At 42.9% G+C, this 24,949-nt stretch overlaps 1 protein-coding gene across 2 annotated transcripts in view; it reads left to right on the top strand.

Annotated features, from left to right (window-relative positions):
* The window catches only part of JMJD1C (jumonji domain containing 1C), a 1,023,975-nt gene that overhangs the window by 906,017 nt on the left and 93,009 nt on the right, over nt 1-24,949 (top strand). For both annotated transcript variants that reach the window (XM_075612982.1, XM_075612983.1), the window contains 5 exons: nt 9,709-9,814; nt 10,926-11,050; nt 14,114-14,257; nt 14,484-14,658; nt 16,948-18,602. In XM_075612982.1, the coding sequence (XP_075469097.1) occupies nt 9,709-9,814; nt 10,926-11,050; nt 14,114-14,257; nt 14,484-14,658; nt 16,948-18,602 (2,205 nt within the window). The remainder of the gene's footprint in view (nt 1-9,708; nt 9,815-10,925; nt 11,051-14,113; nt 14,258-14,483; nt 14,659-16,947; nt 18,603-24,949) is intronic.

The following is a 24,949-nucleotide window of genomic DNA, read 5'->3' as shown; positions in this document are numbered from 1 at the left end:
TTGTGGCACTGGAGGATTACCACTGCGGGGGTCCCATTCGGAAGCATAAATCCCCTGCATGTCGAGCGCCGTAGACTTTTGCCTCTTGGATGGCAGCGCCGGGGAGAGTGAGCCTTTCTATATTTGCATGATCTTGTGTACACGATCAGTAAGATTTGTAATACTTGGCGGCACTGCTTGTAATTATACAAATTGGTATCTCATGCTCTCACCGGTATTTATTTTTGTGACTGTTCTGATGAGCGGGCTGTAGGTGATTGGTGGGCGTATCTACTTTTGTTTGTGATTTAGAATTTGGGAATATCGAATTGCATTCGGCCTCTGCATAATGTATGGTACAATCTCCCAAGCAGACAGCAGTTATGTCTGCAAAATGTTATAAAAAAGGTAAACCTTATACTATTTCTAAATTGCTCTGGAAAATTATTTTGTTTAATATTAATAAAAAAAAAATGGTGCCAGTCTTATTTGTATAGGCAACTTTTTTGTTAACATAAGGTTGAAAATGTAAAGGGTAGTTCCAGCTGGGACACAAAATGAAGTAATGATATTTACTTGGGATTGAAAAAAAGAGTTTTCATAATCTGTATCCAGTCTCTTTGCTTGTAAACGTATATATTCAAAGCGATTTGTTGTTTGACACTTTTTTTTCTGACTTGTGTAAACTAATTATGCTGTCATTAACCATAAGAATCACGAAGAAGTATGTATCAATTTATCATATTCCTTTTTCACAGAAAACAAATAATTCAACATTTGTCTGACGGTTGATAATCTTTTTTATGTAAACCAGTTAAGTACGTAAACAGAAGAGTGAGCTGCTAGTTCTTGGGGATTTCAACTACAATTAGCTTGACCCTAAAAACCACAAAATTCAAATACATTCTTAATTCCCGTCCCCGATTCTGCGCTCGACTATTTCCAATCCGAGTTCTTAAAACTCTGTGATACCCATGCTCCATTACACAGAATAAGAGTACCGGGTGCCCACCTTCCGTGGTTTACAACTGACCTTATAGTACTCAACCATTTCAGAGTTGCCTTGTGGAAAAGCTACAAAGTAACTGGCACTACCAAAGATTTTAATCACTACAGATGCCTGCGGAATATGTGCACAAGGTAAACAAGACTCGCAAAAGCACAATATTACTCTGACAATATCCTCCAGAATACATCAAACCCAGCTAACTTCTGGAAGGTTATCAACAATATATTCCAACCTTCTAGCCATCAACAACCAAGTCATGTCACTAAGGAGGATATTACTCTGACAAATCCCACGGACATTGAAAATGCATTTAATGATTACTTTGTGGGATGTGCTACTAACTTATCAGCAAAACGCAACCACAATCATAAACCTCATTCTGAGAGTACCCCTATAGCCAAACCCTCTCCCAACACTGCCCATAATTTTCAATTTGTCCCAGTATCCGATGAGATTATTACATAAGCGCTCCTCAAATTAAAACCAAGCTGCCAATGTGGATCTGATTTACTTCAATCTAAGTTCCTAAGACTTGGTGCCTCAGCCATTGCCAAACCAATTGCTTCCATAGTCAACTCTTTTCTGTCTGCATGCCATATCCTTAAGACCTGGAAAACTGCCAGAGTTGTCCCAATCTTCAAAAGTGGGGACAAAAACTGTCCATGGCTTTTCTATGGTAGTTATTTACTATATATAGCCAGGATTTACAAACACCTCTTCATATTCATAGGAAGTATATAGTTTATCCCATTCAGCCTAGACTTAGGGCTGGTTACTAGGGATGTGTGATACATTATTATCCTAACTATACTTACCTTTCATGACACATATGGACACCCATACACCCTTGAAGGGTTAATAAAGATTGATAATAGGACATATACAAATATTATCCTATTAACACCCTCACCACACCTCTCCATTCTTTTAAATTATTTTATTTAGCTTTTTGTCCTGCATTTATGGTTCACTCCAAACAGTTTTATTTTAAAATTATACAATAAATATTAAGTTTTAACTAGGGGGGGTCTTTCTTTAGTGCCACGATATAGGGATTCTTTCTTTTCTCCTATTTAGTCTAATTCCAACCCCATGGATATCACCTGTGGCGTCCCGCAAGGCTCTTTTCTGGGGCCCCTACTCTTCTCAGTGTTCACCAATGATCTTCCCACAGCTTGTTAGGGAGCTTCAATACACATATTTGCAGATTACACATTTTTTTATATATTTTTTTGCGAAATGGCTGCCGTGCGAGGATTTACCCGGCATCTGTTGCTCTCTCCTCTCCCTCCCTGCTTCATCAGGCTGCGTCCACGCACGCGACGCACATCGCCAAGGTTTTTTTTTAAATGTTTTACAACATTCAATGCGTTATTGCTAACGGACACACACATGCTAAATTGTTAAAGCTTCCATTGACTGACTCCTGATCAGAACGAACACTAATACCACCCTAACTCCTGCTACTAGTTTAAATACTTGGGCAAATGGTTTGACTCCCATTTAACATTTGGATTACACATTTATACCCTGACATCTAAAACCTATGCCAAACTAGGTGTACTAGATTTTTCATCACTTGAGTCTAGGTGCAAAGTTCATCTTTCCTGTCTCACCTTCAAATACTTTCTGGGCAAACTATCCGCCTATCTGAACATGCTCCTCACTCCTATCACATGTAGCACTTATCTGAGATCTGACTCCAAAAAACTGTTCATGGTTCGAAAGTTCAGCAAAGTATTTGGCCGCTCTTCCTTCTCTTACCATGCACCCCAAAACTGGAACAACCTACCGGAGACTCTCACAGCCGTCACCAGTCTAAGTTCTTTCCAAACAAAAGCGGTCTCACATTTTAATCTGGTCTGTAACGGTTACTTGCGCCTATAATATATATTATCTCTAACTGTGCATGCAATGTCTTGTATATAATGTATACCCTATTCACTAATGTAACTATGTATTTGTAAACATGTATTATTTGTCATCTTAACTCTATGCCCAGGATATACTTGAAATCGAGAGGCAACTCTCAATGTATTACTTCCTGGTAAAACTTTTTATAAATGTTTTGGGTGGGTTTAAAGCATATTTTTGCCCGCTGTATGAGACGAACCACTTATTTATAAGTGAGTTATCGACAGTTTTGAGCACTTTGAGTGAGTTTTCATGTGTAGCTATTCAGAAAACTCCGATAACATTGCAAACTCACTAGAAACCTGCTTCTTCCTGATCGATTGCGCTCCTGTTCAGGCAAACCAATTGCTAGCTCCATTTTTTGACAGATCTAGCTATTCAGGTAGCTCCGAGATTGAAATCGCGGCGGCAACAAGCTCATTCTGATCATTCGTGATGTGACTCAATAATATCCGCTCCGGAGACGCCCTGCTTTCATTAATAATAATCCAATGATAAAATACATTCACTAGCAGCTTCATTACTTTAATGGCTTGCCGCTAAAGTGATTTAAGGGATTAAGTGTCAGGTCTGTTGGGGGTAGAGGGGGTAGGTGAAGGGTGGTGTTGCCCCAGGGTGGGTGTTTAGGCCTACCGGGAGGTTTGCGGAAGGAGTTAACCCCTGCATTACCTTAGCAGTTACTAACGCAAAGGTAATGCAGGGGTTAACCCCTCCCTCTACCCACCCGGTAGGCCTATACACCCACCACAGGCTAAACACTTTCACCAACCCTCTCTACCCCCAATAAACATTAAAATACAATACAGCAACCAATACTACCCAATACACACATGGATTGGTGTGCCAGCATATAGTTACATAGTAGATGAGGTTGAAGAAAGACTTGCGTCCATCAAGTACAACCTATGCTAAATTTAGACAACGGATACTTTATCCTATATCTATACAGTACTTACTTATTGATCCAGAGGAAGGCAAACAAAAATCCCCATTAAGGGCAAAAATAAATTCCTTCCTTCCATTAATAAAGAAGTTAAAAAGCAGGGGTCCCAGTACCGACCATGAGATACTTTACTCACGACTTTAGCCCAACCTGAAAAAGTTCCATTTATGACAACCCTCTGTTGTCTATCTTTCAACCAGTTTTCAATCCAGGTGCATATATTATTACTGAGTCCAATTTTTGCTTTATTATATACACCGACCTCTTGTATGGAACCGTATCAAAAGCTTTTGCAAAATGTAAGTAGACCACATCAACTGCATTACCCTGGTCTAAATTCCTACTTACCTCCTCAAAGAAACAAATAAGGTTAGTTTGGCATGATCTATCCTTCATAAATCCATGCGGACTATTACTAATAATTTTGTTTTCCATTAGGTATTCCTGAATATTATCCCGTATTAAACCTTCAAGTAGTTTCCCCACTATTGAAGTTAGGCTTACAGGTCTGTAATTCCCCGGTTGTGATCTAGCTCCCTTTTTAAATATAGGCACCACATCTGCTTTACGCCATTCTTGTGGTACTGAGCCTGTGGAAATGGAGTCCTTGAATATTAAATATAATGGTTTGGCTATTACTGAACTGAACTCCTTGAGAACTATTGGATGTATACCATTGGGGCCAGGTGCCTTATTTACTTTAATTTTTTCTCAAGCCGCTTATGAACTTCTTCCTCAGTTAACCAATTTTTCAATAATATGGAGGTTGTGGCTTCCTCTTGCGGCACTACTATTGAAATTGATTCTTACCTGGTAAACAGAGGCAAAGAATTTGTTTAATACCTCTGCTTTTCCTTATCTCCAATAATCTGCCTGCCCATCTCAAGCTGAAAGGGTCCTATATTTTCTTTTCTCATTTTTTTGTTATTAAGGTACTTAACTTTTTAGGGTTGATCTTACTTTCTATTGCAATCCTTTTTTTATTATCCAATTTTGCTAATTTGATTGCCCTTTTGCAATTTTTGTTACATTCCTTATAATTCTGATACGATGCCTCCGTCCCTTCTGACTTAAAAAATCTAAACGCCTTCCTCTTCTTGTCCATTTCCTCCCCTAACCCGTTTATTTAGCCACATTGGTTTTGACTTATTTCTTTTATACTTATTACCCAAGCGTATACACTGATAAGTGTGCTTTTCTAACAACGTTTTAAAGACTGCCCATTTATCTTCTACATTTTCCCTACATAAACATCATCCCAATGTATTCCTTGTAGATTAGCCCTCAGTTTATTAAAATCTGCCTTTCTAAAATTTAATAAGGTCTTTGTTGAACCCAAGTAATCTGATTTTTGATCATTTATTTCAAATGAGACCATGTTATGGTCACTGTTACCCAAATGTTCCAGGACTTGAATATTTGTTATTACGTCTACATTGTTTGATATGACCAAATCCAGTATTGCCCCATCTCCTGTTTAGTTCCTCAATAATTTGGGTCATATAATTGTCTTTAAGCACCCCCAAAACCTGTTTCCTTTTGTTGTAAAACTTGTCTCATTTCCCCAGTCTATGTCTGGATAAATAAAATTGCCCATTATGCAAACATGACCCAGTTTTGATGCCTTCTCCATTTGCAAAAGTATTTTAGCTTCCTCAATCTCACCGATATTTGGTGGTTTATAGCATATCCCTACAAACATTTTCTTTATACTTTTACCTCCACTGCTAATTTCTATCCACAAGGTCTCTCTACATTTTCATCCTTCCCTTCATAAACATGAATCCGGTTTAACATGTAAACATACTCCACCTCCTCTTCTATTTGCTAATTAACTGCCCAGTCATGAGTTTCATCCCACCATGTTTCAGTAATGCCTATATCATCATACTGCTCCCTTGCAGCTATTAATTCAAGCTCCCCCATTTTATCTGTCAGGCTTCTTGCATGCATTTCTGTTTTTTTTCAGCCTGTACTATTATCTTATCTGCTCCTTCCTTTCTGCGCCAACTTGGTTTAGTCTTTAGAAGTTTTCTAGTATTATCTCTTTATACTATTGGTGTCTCACTGCTTGTCAAACTCGCACTTGCCCATATTCTACCTCCAAAACCCCTTGTTTCCTCTTCTATTGTATTTAATTTGTTATCCGTTTCATTTCCCTCCCCCCTCCATCCTAGTTTAAATTCTCCTCCAACCTTTTTAACATTCTCCCACCTAGCACAGAAGATCCCTCTTCATTGAGGTGCAATCCGTCCCTAGAATATATATGGCACCTCTCAGAAAAGGATTCCCAATGCTCTAAAAACCCGAATCCCTCCTTCCTGCACCACTTTCTTAGCCATGCATTAACCTCCCTGATCTCTGACTGTCTCCCTGGGTTAGTGCATGGCACTGGTAGTATTTCAGAAAATGCTATCTTTGAGGTCCTTGCCTTAAGCTTTTGGCCTGCATCCCTGATGTCATTTTTTATAACCCTCCTTCTTTCTCTAACTTTGTCATTGGTGCCAACTTGTGCTAAGACCGCCGGGTCAATCCGAGCCCCCCAACAATAAGTCTACCCGATCTGCAATGTGCCAAACCCGAGCACCTTGGAGATCTACCTGCCTAATAATGGAGTCCCCTACGACCACAATCTTTCTTTGTATCTTTGCATCCTGAGTCCCCTCTGTGCTGGAGGAACTCTTCCCCTGGCTGCTAGATGAATCAGTCTCCCCCAGCCTTGCCATTTCTGCCCTGACACTCCCAATATCTTCGCTCAATATGGCAAATCTATTGGGATGGGTCAGCTCAGAAATGACCTTCCTACCTGCTCCTCACTAACACCAACCAAGCTACCTACCTGCTCCTCACTAACTGCCCCACCATCTGCACCAGTAGTCGAAGCAAGTGCCTGCTCAGTGAGCTCTAAACCCCTTTCAAGACTGCCAATGTCCCTCAATATTGCAAGTTGCCTCTTAAGATCAGCAATCTCTGATTCTAAAGAGACCACCCGCTCACACCTCTCCCAGCGGTATGCTCCTTGGAACAGCTGCTCCAAGTGCACATACATGTGGCAAGATGTGCATTGAGTGGCATTTTCAATTCTGCTCATTATAGCAACTATAAAGTTTATAAGTATTAACAATAAACTGTACTTCAATATACTGTACTATACCTTGTTTAACCGCTTCCTTGTTCAAACTGCTTCTGGATCTAACTGTACACTTCAAACAACCAACACTTGAAATCAACCACACTGATCAGTATACATAAGCCGTAAATTGAAGTTGTAATTTACTCTGTCAGGATGAAGGCCGCCCTCATCCTCATCTGTTTCTTCCATGGGCAGCAACATTAAAATTCAAAACCCAACAACTCTCCATCAATCACTTATATACCTAAGCGGTTAGTAACAACTATAGTAATGGGTTAAACCGGCACGTTACCCACCTGGGAGGCCTAATCTTCAAAAAACTAAAATGTGTTCATAATTCTGAGGCATTAATAAAGGAGCAAAAGACAAACGGAATTAAAAGGAGGGGAAAAGACAGATGTATCTAGATATAATCTAGTATAATAGACCCACCCCCCATTTTTGTTAGACCAAAGTGCTAGTACAGGTAGTCCTCGCTATCCAACGTTCCACTTTACAACAAATGGCATATCCAATGCTTCACAATGCAAACCTATGGGCTGTTCAATGCCGGAATGTGTTATCCATTACACTCAATGTAGTAGGGTATTTATTGTGGACTGGAAACAATGTATACCGATACCCTTAATTGTATTGTGCCTGTGTTCCATGAACCTGGTACCCAATGTCCGAGTAGTACGTTCCACGTATTGTAGTGCACAAGTGCAAAACGTCAAATAGGTTACATAGGTACTGAGGAGTTAATACTGCCCTTGAATGTCTCTTGGTTGGTTGAGGAATTGAACCTATTGTCAACTACAATTGTTTACAAGTTATACATGTACTCCTGCCATACTTGAAGGGGCAAGTACATGTACAGAAAGAGATTGCCCAACTGGTTTGAGCCTGCTAGGAGCTATCACATCTTCATATTTCTAGTTTTATAGATAACCAAAGTTTTCTTAGGTAAGAGTGTACCTAGGAGGGGTGTCACGGAGCAAAATGCTCCAATGTTTGTTTCAAATGCTTTGAATCTGAGAAGCAGACTAATTAAACTTTGTATGAAACTTTGGCATAGTAAACTGAGTGCCTCCTTCTCAGGAACCCACGGAGCATGTTGATGGGTACGACGTACCCTTCCTTTTGGACTCATTCCTAGTCTTAACTGAATCAGGTCATCTCTTCATATTCTTGACTTTATTGAAAGCATCCATGATGACAGCTTGACCTCAAATTTTTCCACCAATATCAATGATTGCCTAACAGAATAATTCTCGGAGACATAATTTATTTTTTTAAACGAGGAAATTGTCCAAAGCGGACATTGTTTGGCTATCTTGAGTGATGGTTACTTCGCGCATGGATATAGCTATTCATAGCCACTGGTTTAATATGAGTACAGGCAGTCCTCGTTTTACAACGCTTCGCTTTACAACGAATGGCTTATCCAACGCTATGCAATGCATACCTATATTCATTTTTACAACGCCAAAAATGGCTTATCCAACGCTCTTACGACGCTTTGCAACGTTGTGTGTGTGTGTGTGTGTGTGTGTGTATCAGTACCGTGTTAGCCGAGCTTTAATAATCAAAAAATAAATAGATGATACCGTTCTGTGGCTAACGAAATGCTTTTATTTGTGCGAGCTTTCGAGATACACTGATCTCTTCTTCCGGCGATCTTACAATGTTTCGCTTTACGCCATTTTTAGTAACGCATTGTGTCGGATAACCGAGGACTGTCTGTACTAGTTTGTATAAAGCAATCCTTGGCAGCAGTCAATTCAAGATCCCAAAAAGATAAGTTTTGAGGAACTAATAGGGAAAGTAAATTCGAAACCTAAATTGTTAATATTTAGTGAGGTGAGAATATCCCTAAACTCTTCCTCCTCTCCCTCTCAAATGTGTGTGTGTGTGTGTATATGTGTATATATATATATATATATATATATATATATATATATATATATATATGTGTGTGTGTATATGTGTGTGTATATGTGTGTGTATATGTGTGTGTATATATATATATATATATAGATATCGATATCTCAAATAATCAAAGCAAATATAGGCAAGTGCATGCCTCATAGGCATATAGGACAAATACTCCCCCAGAGTCCGAAGAGCAGGGAGGAAGACACAGCACAGACACAGCACGCCAGGGTTTAAAGTGCAAATCTAAAAGATCCAGCATTCAGGGTCAACTCCGGACCTCTACATCAAGGAGAGCTTGTATCTCCTTAGTGAAAGGCTTGTGAGTTAACCCCGAAATGTTGGATCTTATAGGTTTGACATTTAAAACTGTATTCTACTTCATGTTTGGGTCTCTCTCTCTCTCTCTCTCTCTCTCTCTCTCTCTCTCTCTCTCTCTCTCTCTCTCTCTCTCTCTCTCTCTCTCTCTCTCTCTCTCTCTCTCTCTCTCTCTCTCTCTCTCTCTCTCTCTCTCTCTCCTGATTGACAGGTCTAGTCACCGCTGTGCTGATCTGTGAGGGGGGTGCAGGGCCGAGACCTGGGGTCGGTCTAGTTGGAGCTGAGCAGCGGCCTGTGTCAGATGCACACTGACATACATACATAGTGACTCCGGGCCGATGCTCTGTTCAGAGGGAAGCCTGAACGCCCCCACCTCCCCCTGGGGCCTAACAAAATGTTGGCTCCCAAGTATTTTGTATTTTTGGCCACCCCTTTAAATTGTGTTTGTCTGTGTACAAGGATACTAATCTATTCATTTGTTTTTTAATGTCTTTTTAGGATGAAGTAGACAGTCTAAACCCTGTTCTCAGGGACAACCCCCAGCTTCACGAGGAGGTGAAGGCCTGGGTTAAAGAACATAAGGTTCAGGAGATTTTTATGCAAGGTAAGTACTTGAAATGATGCTTGTATTTGCTTATTCATACGGTTTGTGGGAGTCAGTAATCACTTAGACAACGCCTGTGAAACTGTTTTAGTGACATTCACAAAAAAATAAAAATAAATCCGCAACAAAATGGTTATACAGTGTGTAGTACATGCAGTAGGCTGTATACACGTTGTGCATGTATTAGATTGCTCATACTTTTCTTAAAACACAAATTGAAAGCAACAATTATGAGACAAAACAAATGCAACAATTTAAACCCGCATTAAAATGCAGTGCTTTTCTATTTGTGTGTGCAAGGCGCATACTGTAGCAGCATTTTCCTGATTTGTGTCCTGCCTGTGTAAAATACATATTGCTGTATCAGCCCTCTGGGCAAAGCTTTTTAGACTTTGTGTTTAAATTGAAACTCAAACTTTTCCCTTTATTTGTCAGGATTACATGTGGTTGCTAAATCCTCTTCTAGAATGAACGGCTTTATAAACTACACTATGTGGTTTAAAGTAGATTCACAGGTTGAATTTGAGATGAAGGCAGATAATTGTTGTACTTAACCTATAGCTGTAGAATTTACAGTTTTCTTTATTGCTTTATGACTAAATTGACTGACTAAATGTATATAATTTTAATGCTTGTCATATTTTTCAATTGAATAAAAAAAGCAGATTGATTTGTAGGTTTTGTTTTAAAATATTAGCAAAGTATATTTACAAATTCTTCAGCACTTTGTGCAAATTTCCCCTCAGAAATCATCTTACATGTTTAAAGACTAGAGAATAGTAATTTCTATGTGTGGGAATGGCAGCCATTTTTTTTATACTATCCCAAAAGCTACAGAAGTATAATCAGTTATTAGTGTACTTCTGCATAAAACGGAGGGGGAAGGGGGGGGGGGGGGTGGGGGAGAACCCTCTGGCAACAGTATAAGAAAATATGTTAAAAGGAGAAACCAGAAAATAGTAATTTTTGTCTGCGTATCCACTCCCAATATCTTAATATCTGAAATGGAAACACTGCATGAGGCTGTAAAGTTTAGAATAAGCTCTGCGATCTTTTCTTAGATTTGTATTGGATTCCTGAGGTTCTGAAAGTGTGATTCTGCTGTTCTTAGGTCCGTATTCCTTAAACGGCTACCGAGTCAGGGTGTACAGACAGGACTCTGCTACCCAGTGGTTCACTGGTATAATTACTCACCATGACCTTTTCACCCGCACTATGATTGTTATGAATGACCAGGTAAGGTATTGATACCAATGAAAATGTTCATCCTTTTTCATACCGTGCTGCAGATCACTGGCACATTAGCAGCGCAATGAATTGTAAATTCAAGCTATTTTTCCAGTTTTGCTTGTAGATAACAGTTGGGAAAGCGGGTAAGCTCAGTGATGTACAGTATTAATCCCCTCCTGCTTAATACTTTGTTTGTGTAACGAATTGGCGCTCTGCAGCAGGAGTTAGATGCCTAGTAACGCCAACGGAGTAATATTACACTATTCTAGGACATATAACCTAATTAGGAGCTTGTTCTTTAAATGAGAACAACGTTTTCCTATTGCTGTGAAAGAATCTCAAACTTAAATGACTTTGCTGCCAGATGAGTTTGCAATGCTTTGAGGGTCACAATTCCCCTATAAAGCAGCTTGTACAATTCGCCCCATAACTGAACAATCCTTTTTTAGATTTTTTGTTTTACAGTTAAATGTTTTAGGCTGTTGCTTTAGTCATTTGCCTATCATCATATTTTAGAAACCCATAGTATTTGTGTTTTTCTTGCCTCCAGCAGATCTTTCATGGTTATAATCGTGTTCTTCTAGACCTTCTCTAGCTCGGGGTAGCCAACTCCAGTCCTCAAGAGCTACCAAACCGTTTCAGTTTTCAGGATATCCCTGCTTCAGTACAAATGGCTCAGTTGAAGACTGCATCACCTGGCAACAGCGAATATCCTGAAAACCTGGCCTATTGGTAGCTCTTGAGGACTGGTGTTGGTTTCCCCTGCTCTAGCTGTTTCCTTGACGCCATACTGATGTAGCTCCATGTAGGACCAAATAGAACTTCCATAGGAACCACTTAGCTAAAGTGGCGGAGTAGTTGGCACTACAGCTTTAAAACAAATAGCTTTCCTTTTTTATGCATGGCTAAAGAATTGGAGTGGGAGGTTTTTCAATCTATCACAATGGCCATATCTTACTTTTAATTAGAATCACTTCACAGATGCAAATGGCATTGACCACAGTTTTGCTTTCTTGCCAGCAATTCCTCTAGTAGAACAGATCTATAGATATATCTTCTTTGTAATTCTTAAAAGTAATGGTAAGTACATTGATGCTCCAGAATACGGAACAGAAGGCATGATATGAATGGTGTGTGTGTCTGTATTTATATAGCACCATTAATGTTCATAGCGCTTCACAGCAGTAATACAGCTCAACCCCGTTATAGCGCGGTCCTCGGGGGCCACCCGATCCGACCGCGCTATAACTGGGGTTTCACTAATTTTAAAAAAAATGGCCACCGCACGCCCGATTGGGAGGAGGGGGGTGGCCGGCAGCCCTACACGTCCCTTCGCACTTCCCCCAGCAGCCTCACTTCCCCTAGCAGCCTTACTTCCCCCAGCAGTTCCACACCGATCCCCCCGCCAGCCACGCTCCGAGCCCCCCCGCCAGCCACGCTCCGAGCCCCCCCGCCAGCCACGCTCCGAGCCCCCCCGCCAGCCACGCTCCGAGCCCCCCCGGCAGCCACGCTCCGAGCCCCCCCGCCAGCCACGCTCCGAGCCCCCCCGCCAGCCACGCTCCGAGCCCCCCCGCCAGCCACGCTCCGAGCCCCCCCCCCGCCAGCCACGCTCCGAGCCCCCCCCGCCAGCCACACTCCGAGCCCCCCCCCCCCCCCGCCAGCCACGCTCCGAGCCCCCCCGCCAGCCATGCTCCGAGCCCCGCTGCCAGCCACGCTCTGAGACCCCCCGCCAGCCACACTCTGAGCCCCCCCACCAGCCACGCTCCGAGCCCCCCCCCCCGCCAGCCACGCTCCGAGCCCCCCCCCCCCCGCCAGCCACGCTCCGAGCCCCCCCCCCCACCAGCCACGCTCCGAGCCCCCCCCCAGCCACGCTCCGAGTCCCCCCGCCAGCCCCGCTCCGAGCCCCCCCCGCCAGCCCCGCTCCGATCCCCCCCGCCAGCCCCGCTCCGATCCCCCCTGCCAGCCCCGCTCTGATCCCCCCCGCCAGCCCCGCTCTGATCCCCCCCCCGCCAGCCACGCTCCGAGCCCCCCCCCCACCAGCCACGCTCCGAGCCCCCCCCAGCCACGCTCCGAGTCCCCCCCGCCAGCCCCGCTCCGAGCCCCCCCCGCCAGCCCCGCTCCGATCCCCCCCGCCAGCCCCGCTCCGATCCCCCCTGCCAGCCCCGCTCTGATCCCCCCCGCCAGCCCCGCTCTGATCCCCCCCCGCCAGCCCCGCTCCGATCCCCCCCGCCAGCCCGCTCCGATCCCCCCCGCCAGCCCGCTCCGATCCCCCCCGCCAGCCCCGCTCCGATCCCCCCCGCCAGCCCCGCTCCGATCCCCCCCGCCAGCCCCGCTCCGATCCCCCCCGCCAGCCCCGCTCCGATCCCCCCCGCCAGCCGCGCTCCGATTACCCTCCCCCCCTCCCCGCTCCGATTCCCCAGCAGCTGACACCAAAGGTAGCGAGTTGTGAGTGTGTGCAGTGTGCTGTGAGTGTGTGCGGATCGGGCTATAACGGGGTTGAGCTGTACACGTGACAATCATATAAATAACAGATAATATAAATAACACATAAAGGGAAGACGTGATTCAGACATATAAGTAACATTTAGGCAAATGAGTCCCTGCGCAGAAGAGCTTACAATCTAGTATGAATGTGTGTGAATAAATGCATAGCAAATTGCTTTTATTTATTTTTTTTATACAGGAGGGCCCCACTTATATGGCGGGTTCCGTTCTGAGGACCCGCCGGAAAGCGAAAATCGCCAGAAAGTTGAACCGGCGATTTTGGTTAGGTGCGCATGCGCAGACCGGCAATGCGCCATCCTGCGCATGCGCAACAGAAGAAAACCCCTCCATTCCGTGAATGCGCGTCCCCGGGCCGGCCCGTTCTGCGCCTACGGCGACATGGCGGCCCCCTTCTCGGCACCGCCGTATCAGCAGAGCGCCAAAAAGAGGAGCGCCGTGAAGCGGGGCCCTGCTGTATTTTTATTTTACACCAAAATCTGAGAAGGCATAGGTGCAGGGACCATGTTTTTGCAAATACTGAATTTTATTTTTTATTTATTATTTTATTTTTTATTTTTAAACCAGGTACTAGAGCCGCAGAATGTTGACCCTTCTATGGTTCAGATGACATTTCTAGATGATGTTGTTTACTCTTTGTTGAAAGGTGAAAATATTGGAATCGCATCTCGCCGTAGGTCTCGCTCCAACCAGAATAGCAACACAATTCATGTATGTATTTGGCTTGGCTTATTTTTTTTTATTGTCCTATATTTTGTTTGAGGTTTCTGGATTTTATATCACGTTTGATATGTTCTGATACTGCTTTAAGGTGGTAGACTACATATGTCTATATAATTTAAGCTGTTATTTGCTCTGGTAGTTAATTGATAGGATTATTATGGTCAACCCTTCATTAGTTGGATAATGTTTTCAATTGTAATTATGTTATTTGTAGGGTCATTACACACGTGCACAAGCTAATAGTCCTAGCCCAGCGATGAACACTCAAACCTCTGCATCCAAGCAGCATCAGCGAAATGCCCGTTTAAACAAAAGGAAGGGATCGGACAGCAGCATGCCTGATGAAGATCGAATTAAAGAAGAAAGATATGATAATACCAGTAGAGCAGGTATTTACAATTAACAGCAAATTTAGCCGTTCCACTGTGTTCATCTATTTGGGATGTTGTTGATGGCGACCATATGAATGGCTAATGTGTTTTGTGCCTAGGTTTTTCTTTTCTATGAAGAGTAAATTTAAGCCATAATATGTCAGGGAGCTGAATTTGCCTTGCTGTACTGTTATCCTGAGAGGGATGGGGGAATTGTAGTTTTATCTCGGTCCTGCCTTGACTCATCAGTATTGAGCTAGGGTAAAATGTCACTTTAACCAGTGCACTGCTGCCACTTGAACTGCCTATTTTAAGTTATATATAAACTCCTTGGGGGTGTCACGGGAGACCAGGCAGTTTACACCTTTTTATGCCAGGATCATTCATTGAGCAAAACAGGTAATTAAATAAATTGTAGTTTATTCACTTAAATAGGCATACACACAGTGGAACACATTCAACAGGCAAAATGACACACTTGGGAACTGGGATAAAACAATAGACTCCCTAGGTGCAGGGAATCTAAATAAGGATTTCCCCCTCACCGGGACTTAGCCCGCAATGTCCTCTTTCTTACTGGAGAGTTGAAACTGGAGACTCAAATCTGATGGGTGCATGGATTCTTATATATTTTGACTTCATTCACAAAATACTACAGCCCCATCAGAAGCGTGAGAACTTTCTCAGCAGCCAATCAGAGACCAGCTGGTAGAAAAAGCAGGGTTAGCTGGAAATCTGAATGAACCAGGGGGCATGTGCACCTTGGCACCTCTGTCCCTGGTTCCCTCAATGCCACCCACGGTGACAGGCTCCTCCAAGTCTGACAGAACAAAAATGGCTCTCCACCTCTGACATCCTGGATCCCCTTCAAATCTAGATGGCTAGACGGACATCCTGGCTCCTATGCAAATGCTTAGACTGACTGCATGGATTTTTATACATACAGTATAACACCCTATAAACCATACTTTAATAAAGTACAAACCTTGGGAACCTTATATACTTGTGGGAAGTTAGTTGTGAATATCTGGGCTCGAAAATCAGGAGCAGCTCCAATGTGATTCACCCCGCAAACCCACAAATAGTGCCTGCACACTGGGGAGAATCGGGACTACCAGTAGCTGGCCCCCCCGAACTCCTGCAAACAAAAGGAATACATTTTCGCCCAAATATCCCACCTAAAACTTACTCTTCCAAAATCTGGAGTTTCTACAACACATGGAACCCCAAAAGCCCCTAACCAGGTCAGGTTTTTCTATACTATACAGGGGACTTTCATAGTTCAAAAACCCAATACAGGTTCTGGGACACCTTGGCATGAAGCGGGGTACCCCTATGGTACCTAGGGATCCCCGCAGCTACAGGAACACTTTTCATCCCTGTTCTTCATTTTACCTTTCTGGCTGTGCTGAAGCAGGGAACCAACCCATGAACCCCTATATATGTTCTGGGTGACCTGGGCAGTAACTGGGTATCCCCTTAACCTAGGGACCCCTTATAGTTACAGGGACACTTTGCATACCTATGCCCCATTTACCTTTCTGGGCTGTGCTGAAGCAGGGAACCAACCCATGAACCCTCTATAGGTTCTGGGTATCCTGGGCATTTACTGAGTTAAATGGGGTATGCCCCTTTTACCTTTCTGGTCTGTGCTGAAGCAGGGAAACCCTAGTGGTGAGTTGCGAAAGCGTTTTCAAGGTGAGGTGTTGCCGGTACAATGTGCTTACATGTATCCAGAAATCACTCATGATTTCCGGGTACATTTTTGGGGTATCCAGCAACTCTGGACCCCAGCTACCTAGGCACATTCTGACAACACTTTCTCCACAAAACAAACCCTTGAAACACATACCACAGCAATCTCTGCTTGCTGGCCCTCCTGGAAAGGTAAAAACGCATCAAATACTTTATTGTCGCACAATACATTTTATGCATTACACAGTACTGGGCTCAAGTCAAGAGCTGACTCTTCTTGAACCCTTATTACGGATCAAGGGTAACCAAACAGGCTTAAATCTTTATTTGAGAGCCTGGTTACCCCCCTACCATCCTAGGGGGTCAGTACAGTGCCATGGATGTTGTATTCTGAAGCTGATTGTTACTTAATCATACCTAATAATGTCAACTTCATAGTACAGTACTTTCAACTCTTTTACAAATCTTTGTGTCATCAGTATAAAATATCCCACAGTAATTGAAGACTGTTATCCTACATATTGAACCCAACAACGTACTAGGTTATTTCAAAATGTAGTTTTGCCATCTGATTAAACATGTCCATTATTATTTCTGTCTTTCTCTTTGCAGAAAACCTAAAAAAGAACAAACCTGGTCACAGCAAAAGAAGGAAACCAGAGGAAGGTGAAAATAAATTAATTCTGAAAAGGCTGCGTACAGACAATATTTCAGACTACTCTGAAAGTAGTGACTCAGAAAATTCAAATAAAAGGATAACAGATTCTTCCTCTGAGCAAAATTCTGAGTTGAAAAGCAAGAACACTTCAAAAATAAATGGAGATGCAGGAAAATCCCAAAGTAGCGAAGTGGCTGATGAACTGACACTAATAGATAGGCAATCTCCCTGGGATGAATTACAGGAATCGCATCAAGAAGTAGAAAGGATCAAGTCAGCTGACTTACAGCTGCAGGAAGAAAAAATTCAGTTTCTTCTATCTGAACAGACAGCACTTTATGACCAGAATTCCAATGATCCACATCTTAAAGATAATGTGGTGGAGAAGAACAACACTATAGAATTGTTACTCCATAAGAAGCTTATCCCTAGGCCTCCCACGCCAGAAAATGCTATTGACTTAAGTAATGAAAACTATTCAAATAAAGCAACCCAGGAAAACAATGCAAGTACCTTCAGTCTGCAAACGGCTCCGAAGCCGGAGTTACACAGCAGTGACTGGAAACCCTCATTTGGCAATACAAATTTTTCAGATACAAAGAAGAAAGGTTCGGAGCAGAGCTGGAATGACTATGTTAACAATAAAGCAGACCTGGCACTATCAGGGTTGTTAAAAACAACCCAGTCTACAAAAGAGACTCCGAGAGAGAAAATATACCACTGCTCTGTCATAGGTAGCACTTCCCTTACAGATGAGCAGAAGCGACTTCAGAAAAATACCATGGATGCTCTTAAGGCCAAATCACATATTTTAGAATCTTCTAGTAAAATTAAATTCAATGCTTCTCCAGATGTTTTAAAGTCTCGGTGTGTCCATTCCCCTGATACGATGAAACATACGGGGACTTACCACAATTGTCAAATTGTAAGGTTAGCAAACAAGATGGATTCTGATCTGCACAGGTCTAGCTTCCATCCAGTGGCAGGACGAGTGAGTGCCATTGAATCTACTAAAAGTCCTCTTATCATAGACAAGAATGAGCATTTTACAGTTTATAGGGACCCAGCACTTGTTGGGCCAGAGACTACAGCTAATCGCATCTCTCACTACTTGCACCAGCACAATTATCCCCTTCATTCTCCGGCCCATAGAACATGTTTACCTCCAAACAGTCACCCCGCAGCACTAACAGCAAACCCTCATTTGCTAACGTCCTCATCAAACCATGCACCAATGCCTGCTCTTAATACTCACCCTCTTGGAAGCACATCCCACCATTCGGTGCATCACCCTCACCTGCTTCCTGCTGTGCTGCCCGGTATGCCTCCGGCCTCCTTGTTAGGTGGCCTTCCGCAGCTAGACACTGCACATGCCAGTAGCCTTAGCCACTTGGCACTTGCGCATCAGCAGCAACAGCAAATGTTACAGCACCAGCCACCTCATCTTATTGGCCAAGCGCACACCCCAGCTTCGTATAACCAACTGGGACTTTATCCAATTATCTGGCAGTATCCTAACGGGAGCCATGCTTATTCAGGTCTTGGCCTACCATCCTCAAAATGGGTCCATCCGGAGAATCATGTCAATGCAGAGGCTTCAATAAGAAGGGTAAGAAATATATACAGGTTATAATTGCTTGGTTATGTGTACCGCACATTACAGTATACACATACGTGATGTCTGGGGTTATGGTAATATATGATACAGGGTTAGGAGCATCATATGGAATGTCTTTTGTCAGTACAGCTTATAGTCTATGGGCATGGACTACAAACTAGTATACAATTGCTCAATTGAAATGTTAATTATACCTTTATTTACATAGTGCCATCAATGTACATAGTACGTCACAGCAGTAATGGACACAAACCCAATGAGACATAATAGGAGTATGCGCTTCAAACATAAAAGTAAACATTAGTAAAATGAGTTCCTTCCCGATTGAGTTTATAATCTAAGTTGTATGAAGGGAGAATTTACACTGACAGTAGGAGGGTTAATGATAAGTGCGTATGCAAGAGGGAGAAAGCTGATAGGTGTGCCCCGCGGGTTAGGTGCACGGAGCAGTGGGGATCAAGGTATAGAGGATGTGTCAATACTTTTAACTTTTTTGCATTTTGTTAAGTAAATATTAAGCCTGCAGTTAGGGTGAATCAGCCCAAAATCAGAAAAAATCAACTGTAGGATAACACAAGGCATAACCGTCCTTAACAAGAAGGGAAAAGGAGCGGCTCAGTGAGTGAAGACACAGACTCTGTAAGCAACGACACTGAGGGTGAATCAGGGGAACCTGGTTCAATTCGTCCGCTCCTTGGGCAAGTCACTATCTCCCTGTGCCTCGGGCACCAAAAACATAGATTGTAAGCTCTACGGGGCAGGGACCTGTGTCTGTAAAAATCCTATTTGCTGCGTACCGCACACTAATAATACTGTAATTATGGATCACTTTGTGTCCCATTGGGAGAAAAGCGCTATATGAAATAATGTTACTATTATTATTTGGCATAAAACAGATTCCTACTGGTCTATTTAGAAATGGTGTGAGATCTACCCCAACAGGATTCTGGGTCTAGGGTGTAATGCTGTTTTTACATTGCTGAATACTGTTACTGTTACTACATTGCTGAATACTGTTACTACATTGCTGAATACTGTTACTGTTACTACATTGCTGAATACTGTTACTACATTGCTGAATACTGTTACTGTTACTACATTGCTGAATACTGGAGCATGAACTGCTGTTTTAATGAAACTGGAAATAAAACAAAGATGAGGGAATCTGGCATGATGCATACTTCTGGTATATAGCATTCTTCTCGTGAAGCAATCCGTTATAACCTGCATTTTCCCCAAATGTACGCCTATATATTGTTTTCCTTTTCCCTGTGGTGTTTACTGCCAGATTCAGGTAAACTCCCTCAGAACCCGAAGGTCTCAAGCACATCGCAGCACAACACATAGCTGGGGCTCTGTGTCATTCAGTACACTTCAGAGCAATGTGATTGTGAAATGCCGAACTTCTCCCTATCTTGTAAAACTAGATGAACATTGCGAAGTTAATGTGTTTTACGGAGGGTATTTAATTTGTGAGTGAAAAGTGTTTGTGTAGTTTTCAAATGTAAAGCAGCAGTTCATGTTTATCCCAATTCTTAATCCCCCACCGTCCCCCCCAGCAAAGTGTAGTGATGATGGACATATAGAGCTCCTCTATCATAAATCGCCTCGGCTTAACCATCTCTTCTACCAATAACCGCCAAACTACAGTAATAACTCAACACTATCTTTTTATTTACTATTTCTATTATTTTTGTATATTTACATCTTTAAACAGAAAATTAGCATTCTGCACTGCGTGATTCTGCATAATTCTGAGTATCACCATCATCTACCCTTTTGTTTAAATATAGAGGATAGACATTATTTTTAACATTTGGTCTCAAATGTTCAATCAGCAATCCCGCTAAATTTCTATATTGATTTATTTTTACATAAAGGAAATGTGTATAGATATCCGCGCTCGTGCTGTCACATATGTCTGTGCTGAACTGCAAGTCTCCTGCTGCCGTCCGCAGGAGAACTCCACAATCTCCTAAAAACATGAGCGCCCCTGAGGGAGCTTACGAAGCAGCAAAAACGAAAAGAAACGGAAAGCGCACGGAGATGCAGTATATGGATGTGTATTTAAAAAATCTCCCACAACAGGACAGTATATTACATATCAATGGTAAAATTACATGACAATAAAACGAAATATGACATATAACAAAATATATATAATGAAACTTACAACTGGCTTTGAATGGAGCAAGTTGTGAGTGCAGCCGAAGGAAGAGATGATGTGTTACAAACGTGTGTTACCCGTGAAACTCCATCAGCTGTGTATTCCTCTCTACTACCGCTACACCAGTGGTAACTCCCATAGCAGCCCCTTGTGATCTCTACGCGTGTCGCACTGCGTGCTTCATCAGGAGTACACGTGATGGGGCTGCCGGTGACTTTAAATGGCCTCTAATAGCCAATCCGATCGCCTCTAAAGTGCATCAGTTGTAACCCATGTCAGCTGTAAATCCAAAGCAAATGCACCTGAAATGAACTAGCGATGGCACTGGTGAACGTAGTGAGAGAGCGAGAGAGAATGGCAGCACACACGGAAAGAAACCCTCTGCAGAGGCAAGTGTGGTGTAAAGGGTAAATAGTTAGTCAGTGAGGATCCCTAGAGATCCAATATACTGGCCCAGCACAAGAGATAATCACATAAAAGTGGTTTATTGGATCCAAAATGCACACTTGCCTGATGTTTCGGTCCCCAGGGGGGACCCTCTAAAGGGGTAGCATCATTCAAGCAGCCGCACACTGGAGCTAGGATTGTAATTAAACATAGACTTCTTTTTTTGTGGTGCACCTTACCAGCTGTCCCTGTGATCTAATATACATTGGTAAGACAAACAAGAAACTTGGAGCAGAGAGCTTAACACAGGTCACCCATCAAGTTAGCCCCACAGGGAACATCGTTACGTCCGGATCTTAAGCAGCAACCAGTGGCCAGACATTTTGTGGAATTTGGACACCATATGTCGTCATTTAGGTTCGTGCCAATTGACTGTGTCTTACGCTCGAATAGACGTGGAAACTGATATGTTGTTACTACAGCGGGAAGCTCACTGGATTTGTCATCTTGAAACCAGAGCGCCCTTTGGATTAAATGATGAGCTCGGTCTGGCATGTTTTCTATGTACGCTGCTTACACTTTGGAACCATTTCCCTCTGGACTGTTGACCAGGTTCAGGGTGCATTGTAGCCTTTTTGGCTGTAAAGTAAACTGGGACTGATATTGGAGGGGTCCTGGCTGCTTGATCTGTATACTTACTATAAGTACTATTAATGCCAAAATATCTTTTGTATTGATGCTGATCCATACTCCTCAATAGGTCTGTGTATAACATTACGATCTGTGATCGTGCATATCGTTTTATAGCTATTTTATTGTGTTTAACCCTTAGCAGTCAGTCCTGACCCATGCCAGTCTAAATTGCATGTTGTGTATATTACATATAAAAATGGACATCCTGCTGATTGGTGGCAATCCCAGCTTGATCCCCACTATCTATCATTAGGCATTTTCAGGGCATACATATATTGTTTGACTGCTATTTATATATTTATTTACCACGTGCACTTATCTTGCGCTTATCCAGTTCTGTGTTAGGGCTCATTCAGGGTGCCAGCTGAGGACTCGGAGGGAGGGCGTGAGGGAGGCAGTGCTGCAGTTTGCTGGGCGACATGTGATTATCCCCCAGCAGCAGACTTTTCAGCGTTGGGGAGGGGGCGGGGTTACAGACGGCAGGGTAAGTATCCAAGTTGCAGTCATGAAATCATTCTGAAGAATGATTTCATTGGCTGCCTTGGTCCCTGTGACGCTGCTTCAGCTCCAAAAAACGAAATTTTCGTTTACTGAAGCTGTAGTCAGCGGCAACTCCTGGCCTCGGAGACAGGGCGGTTGCTACCCTGACAACAAGTATTCAAATTGAATACTTTGTTGCTCACGGCAGCACGCACGTCAGCACGCCCTCCCTCTGAAGCCAGCACCCTGAACGAGGCCTTAGTAACATTGGCAGCGCTCTATTTGTTTTACACAACCAATGACTTATACACAGTATATCATAGTTCAGACAGTTTGGCATCACATATACCTGCTAGTCCTGTGAATACTGCTACACCCTGGCATACAATAACTGGATATTCATGGCCAGTAGCACCTTAGTGTTCCTTGTAAGACTATTTGCCTGGGAACTGCATTTATTACTGTGAGTTTCTTTGATGGATTCCTTTATGATCTGTTCCATCCCTTATGATATGTTGCATTTATTAATGTGAGAGAGCATGTCTGATGCCTTGGTGTTTCCTACTTAGCTCTGTTGTTTCTTTTTTGATGTTGTGAGCGGCCATTTTTTATGTCCACACATATATATTAACAGACTAACTATTTAGTTATTTATTTGTCCATTTCTATATGCTACATCTGCCTAAGCTCAGTCCTCTGCCAATACCTGTTTTACCCTAAGCAAGTGTATGTACATAACCACTCCATGTTGCTTAGCAACACTTTCCCCACCCCTTTCCTGTTCACTGTGAATTCATACTTCCTTTGGGCATTTAAATGTGTGGCTCCCATAGGCATGTTACCCCTGAAGGTCCCCCTGGGGACCGAAACGACGGGCATGTGTGTGCATTTTGGACCCAATAAACCACTTTTATGTGATTATCTCTCATGCTGTGCCGGTATATTGGATCTCTAGGGATCCTCACATTATATTATATAGATCTATAGAGATATATAGATTTTATTTATTTTGACAAAAAACAACTTGCATTCATGCATACTCGTACTGTGTTTGCAACTATTTGATTATTTTAATACATACTTAAAATTATAAGTAATGGCCAATTACATCTATTATGAAACTGGCTAAATAGTGTACTAAGGTGCTATCCAATATATTTGATATGGCATCTATGTATATTGCTAGATCTATTTTGTGTGTTTGTGTGTATGTGTGTCTGTGTATGTGTGTTTTTATATATATATACAGTGTTCGACAAACCTATACATTTGCTCGCCCCGGGCGAGTGGATTTAACCCCCGGGTGAGTAAATATTGGCCCAAGCAGCACACGTTTGGTACTAGGTGGCGAGTAGATTTTTTGGTGATTTGTCAACCACTGTATATATATGTACACACACACATACACAATTTCACTGGTTATCACACATACACATTTAGTGCCGTTCTATAGTGTGTGCGACCGTGCGCGGGCCTGTATGACCGCACACTTTGTACATGCTGTGAGCGAGTGGGGTACTGTATGTATATGTGTGTGTTAAATAAGTTTTGAAATAAATAAACACCGCAGCCTCCCGTGTCTCCCCCACCCACCGCACCACATCACTCAGCCCACTGAACGCTATTTTTCACTTCAGGGACACCTGTTTCCCAAAAAATTAAAATGCCAGTGTTCCTCCCTGGAAGCTGGAGCATTATACTTCCCATGATGTTGTCTTCTTATTGGCTCCTGGGCAAAAAGTTATGATATTTGCTTCTACTAACAAGAAAAATAAACAGAACCATTCCTTACAATAGGATATTCTCTGCTGGTGTATGGAGGGGAGCCTTGGGTATTAGTTGCTGTAATAACGCTTTGTGTCTCCTTTCTTTGATTAGAAGAACACTTGCATATTGCAGTCATTTGTATTGGGGACTTGGTGATATACCCGCCGTTGCCCGGGATGTAAATGCGTAATAGGTAGTATTAGTTATAAATAGGGTAACAATAGGTTGACTATTTTTGGAAACATTGTATAATAATGTTGAAAAAAAAGATGTATGAAAACGTCATATCATGTTGTTGTATACAAAAGATTTATTGTAAACTCACCACAGTACAATGTAGATTTAGGTTACAAAATGTATGTAAAAATGTGAAGTGGATGTTACAGAAATATGGACATTCATGACTATATTGGCGAGTCACATGTGGTCGATGGTGGCAATAAGTATGGACAGCAAAGGTAGGATGATCAAACTGCATGTTTATTGTAAGGCTTGTTTATAAACAACATTTTGTGTTTAGGTGTGTGTGGCGACAGGTGTGTGTGTGTTGAGTGCGTGGAGCGGTGACTGCTCAGTGATGGCGGTGCGCAGGGGTGAGAGTTAGCTGGTGGGTAGTGAGTGCGGCGGTGCAGGATTGTCTCACTGATGTGTGGTGGCTGGTGGGGGAGAGGCGGCGGTTAGGTGGTGTGCTTAGTGATGCTGGGCGGTGGGAGGCGACGGGTAGATGGTGTGCCGAGTGATGCGGTGCATCGGGTGGGGGAGACACGGGAGCAGGCGGGTGTGGGGTTTGAGGGGGGGTGGGCTGAGTGATGTGGTGCGGTGGGTGGGGATGGTACTTGCATTC

The sequence above is a fragment of the Ascaphus truei genome, chromosome 8 (assembly GCF_040206685.1).
Source record: "Ascaphus truei isolate aAscTru1 chromosome 8, aAscTru1.hap1, whole genome shotgun sequence".
NCBI classification, from domain to species: domain Eukaryota; kingdom Metazoa; phylum Chordata; class Amphibia; order Anura; family Ascaphidae; genus Ascaphus; species Ascaphus truei.
Note: the sequence above shows the minus strand (reverse complement) of the source record. Positions and strands in the feature narration are given on the sequence as shown.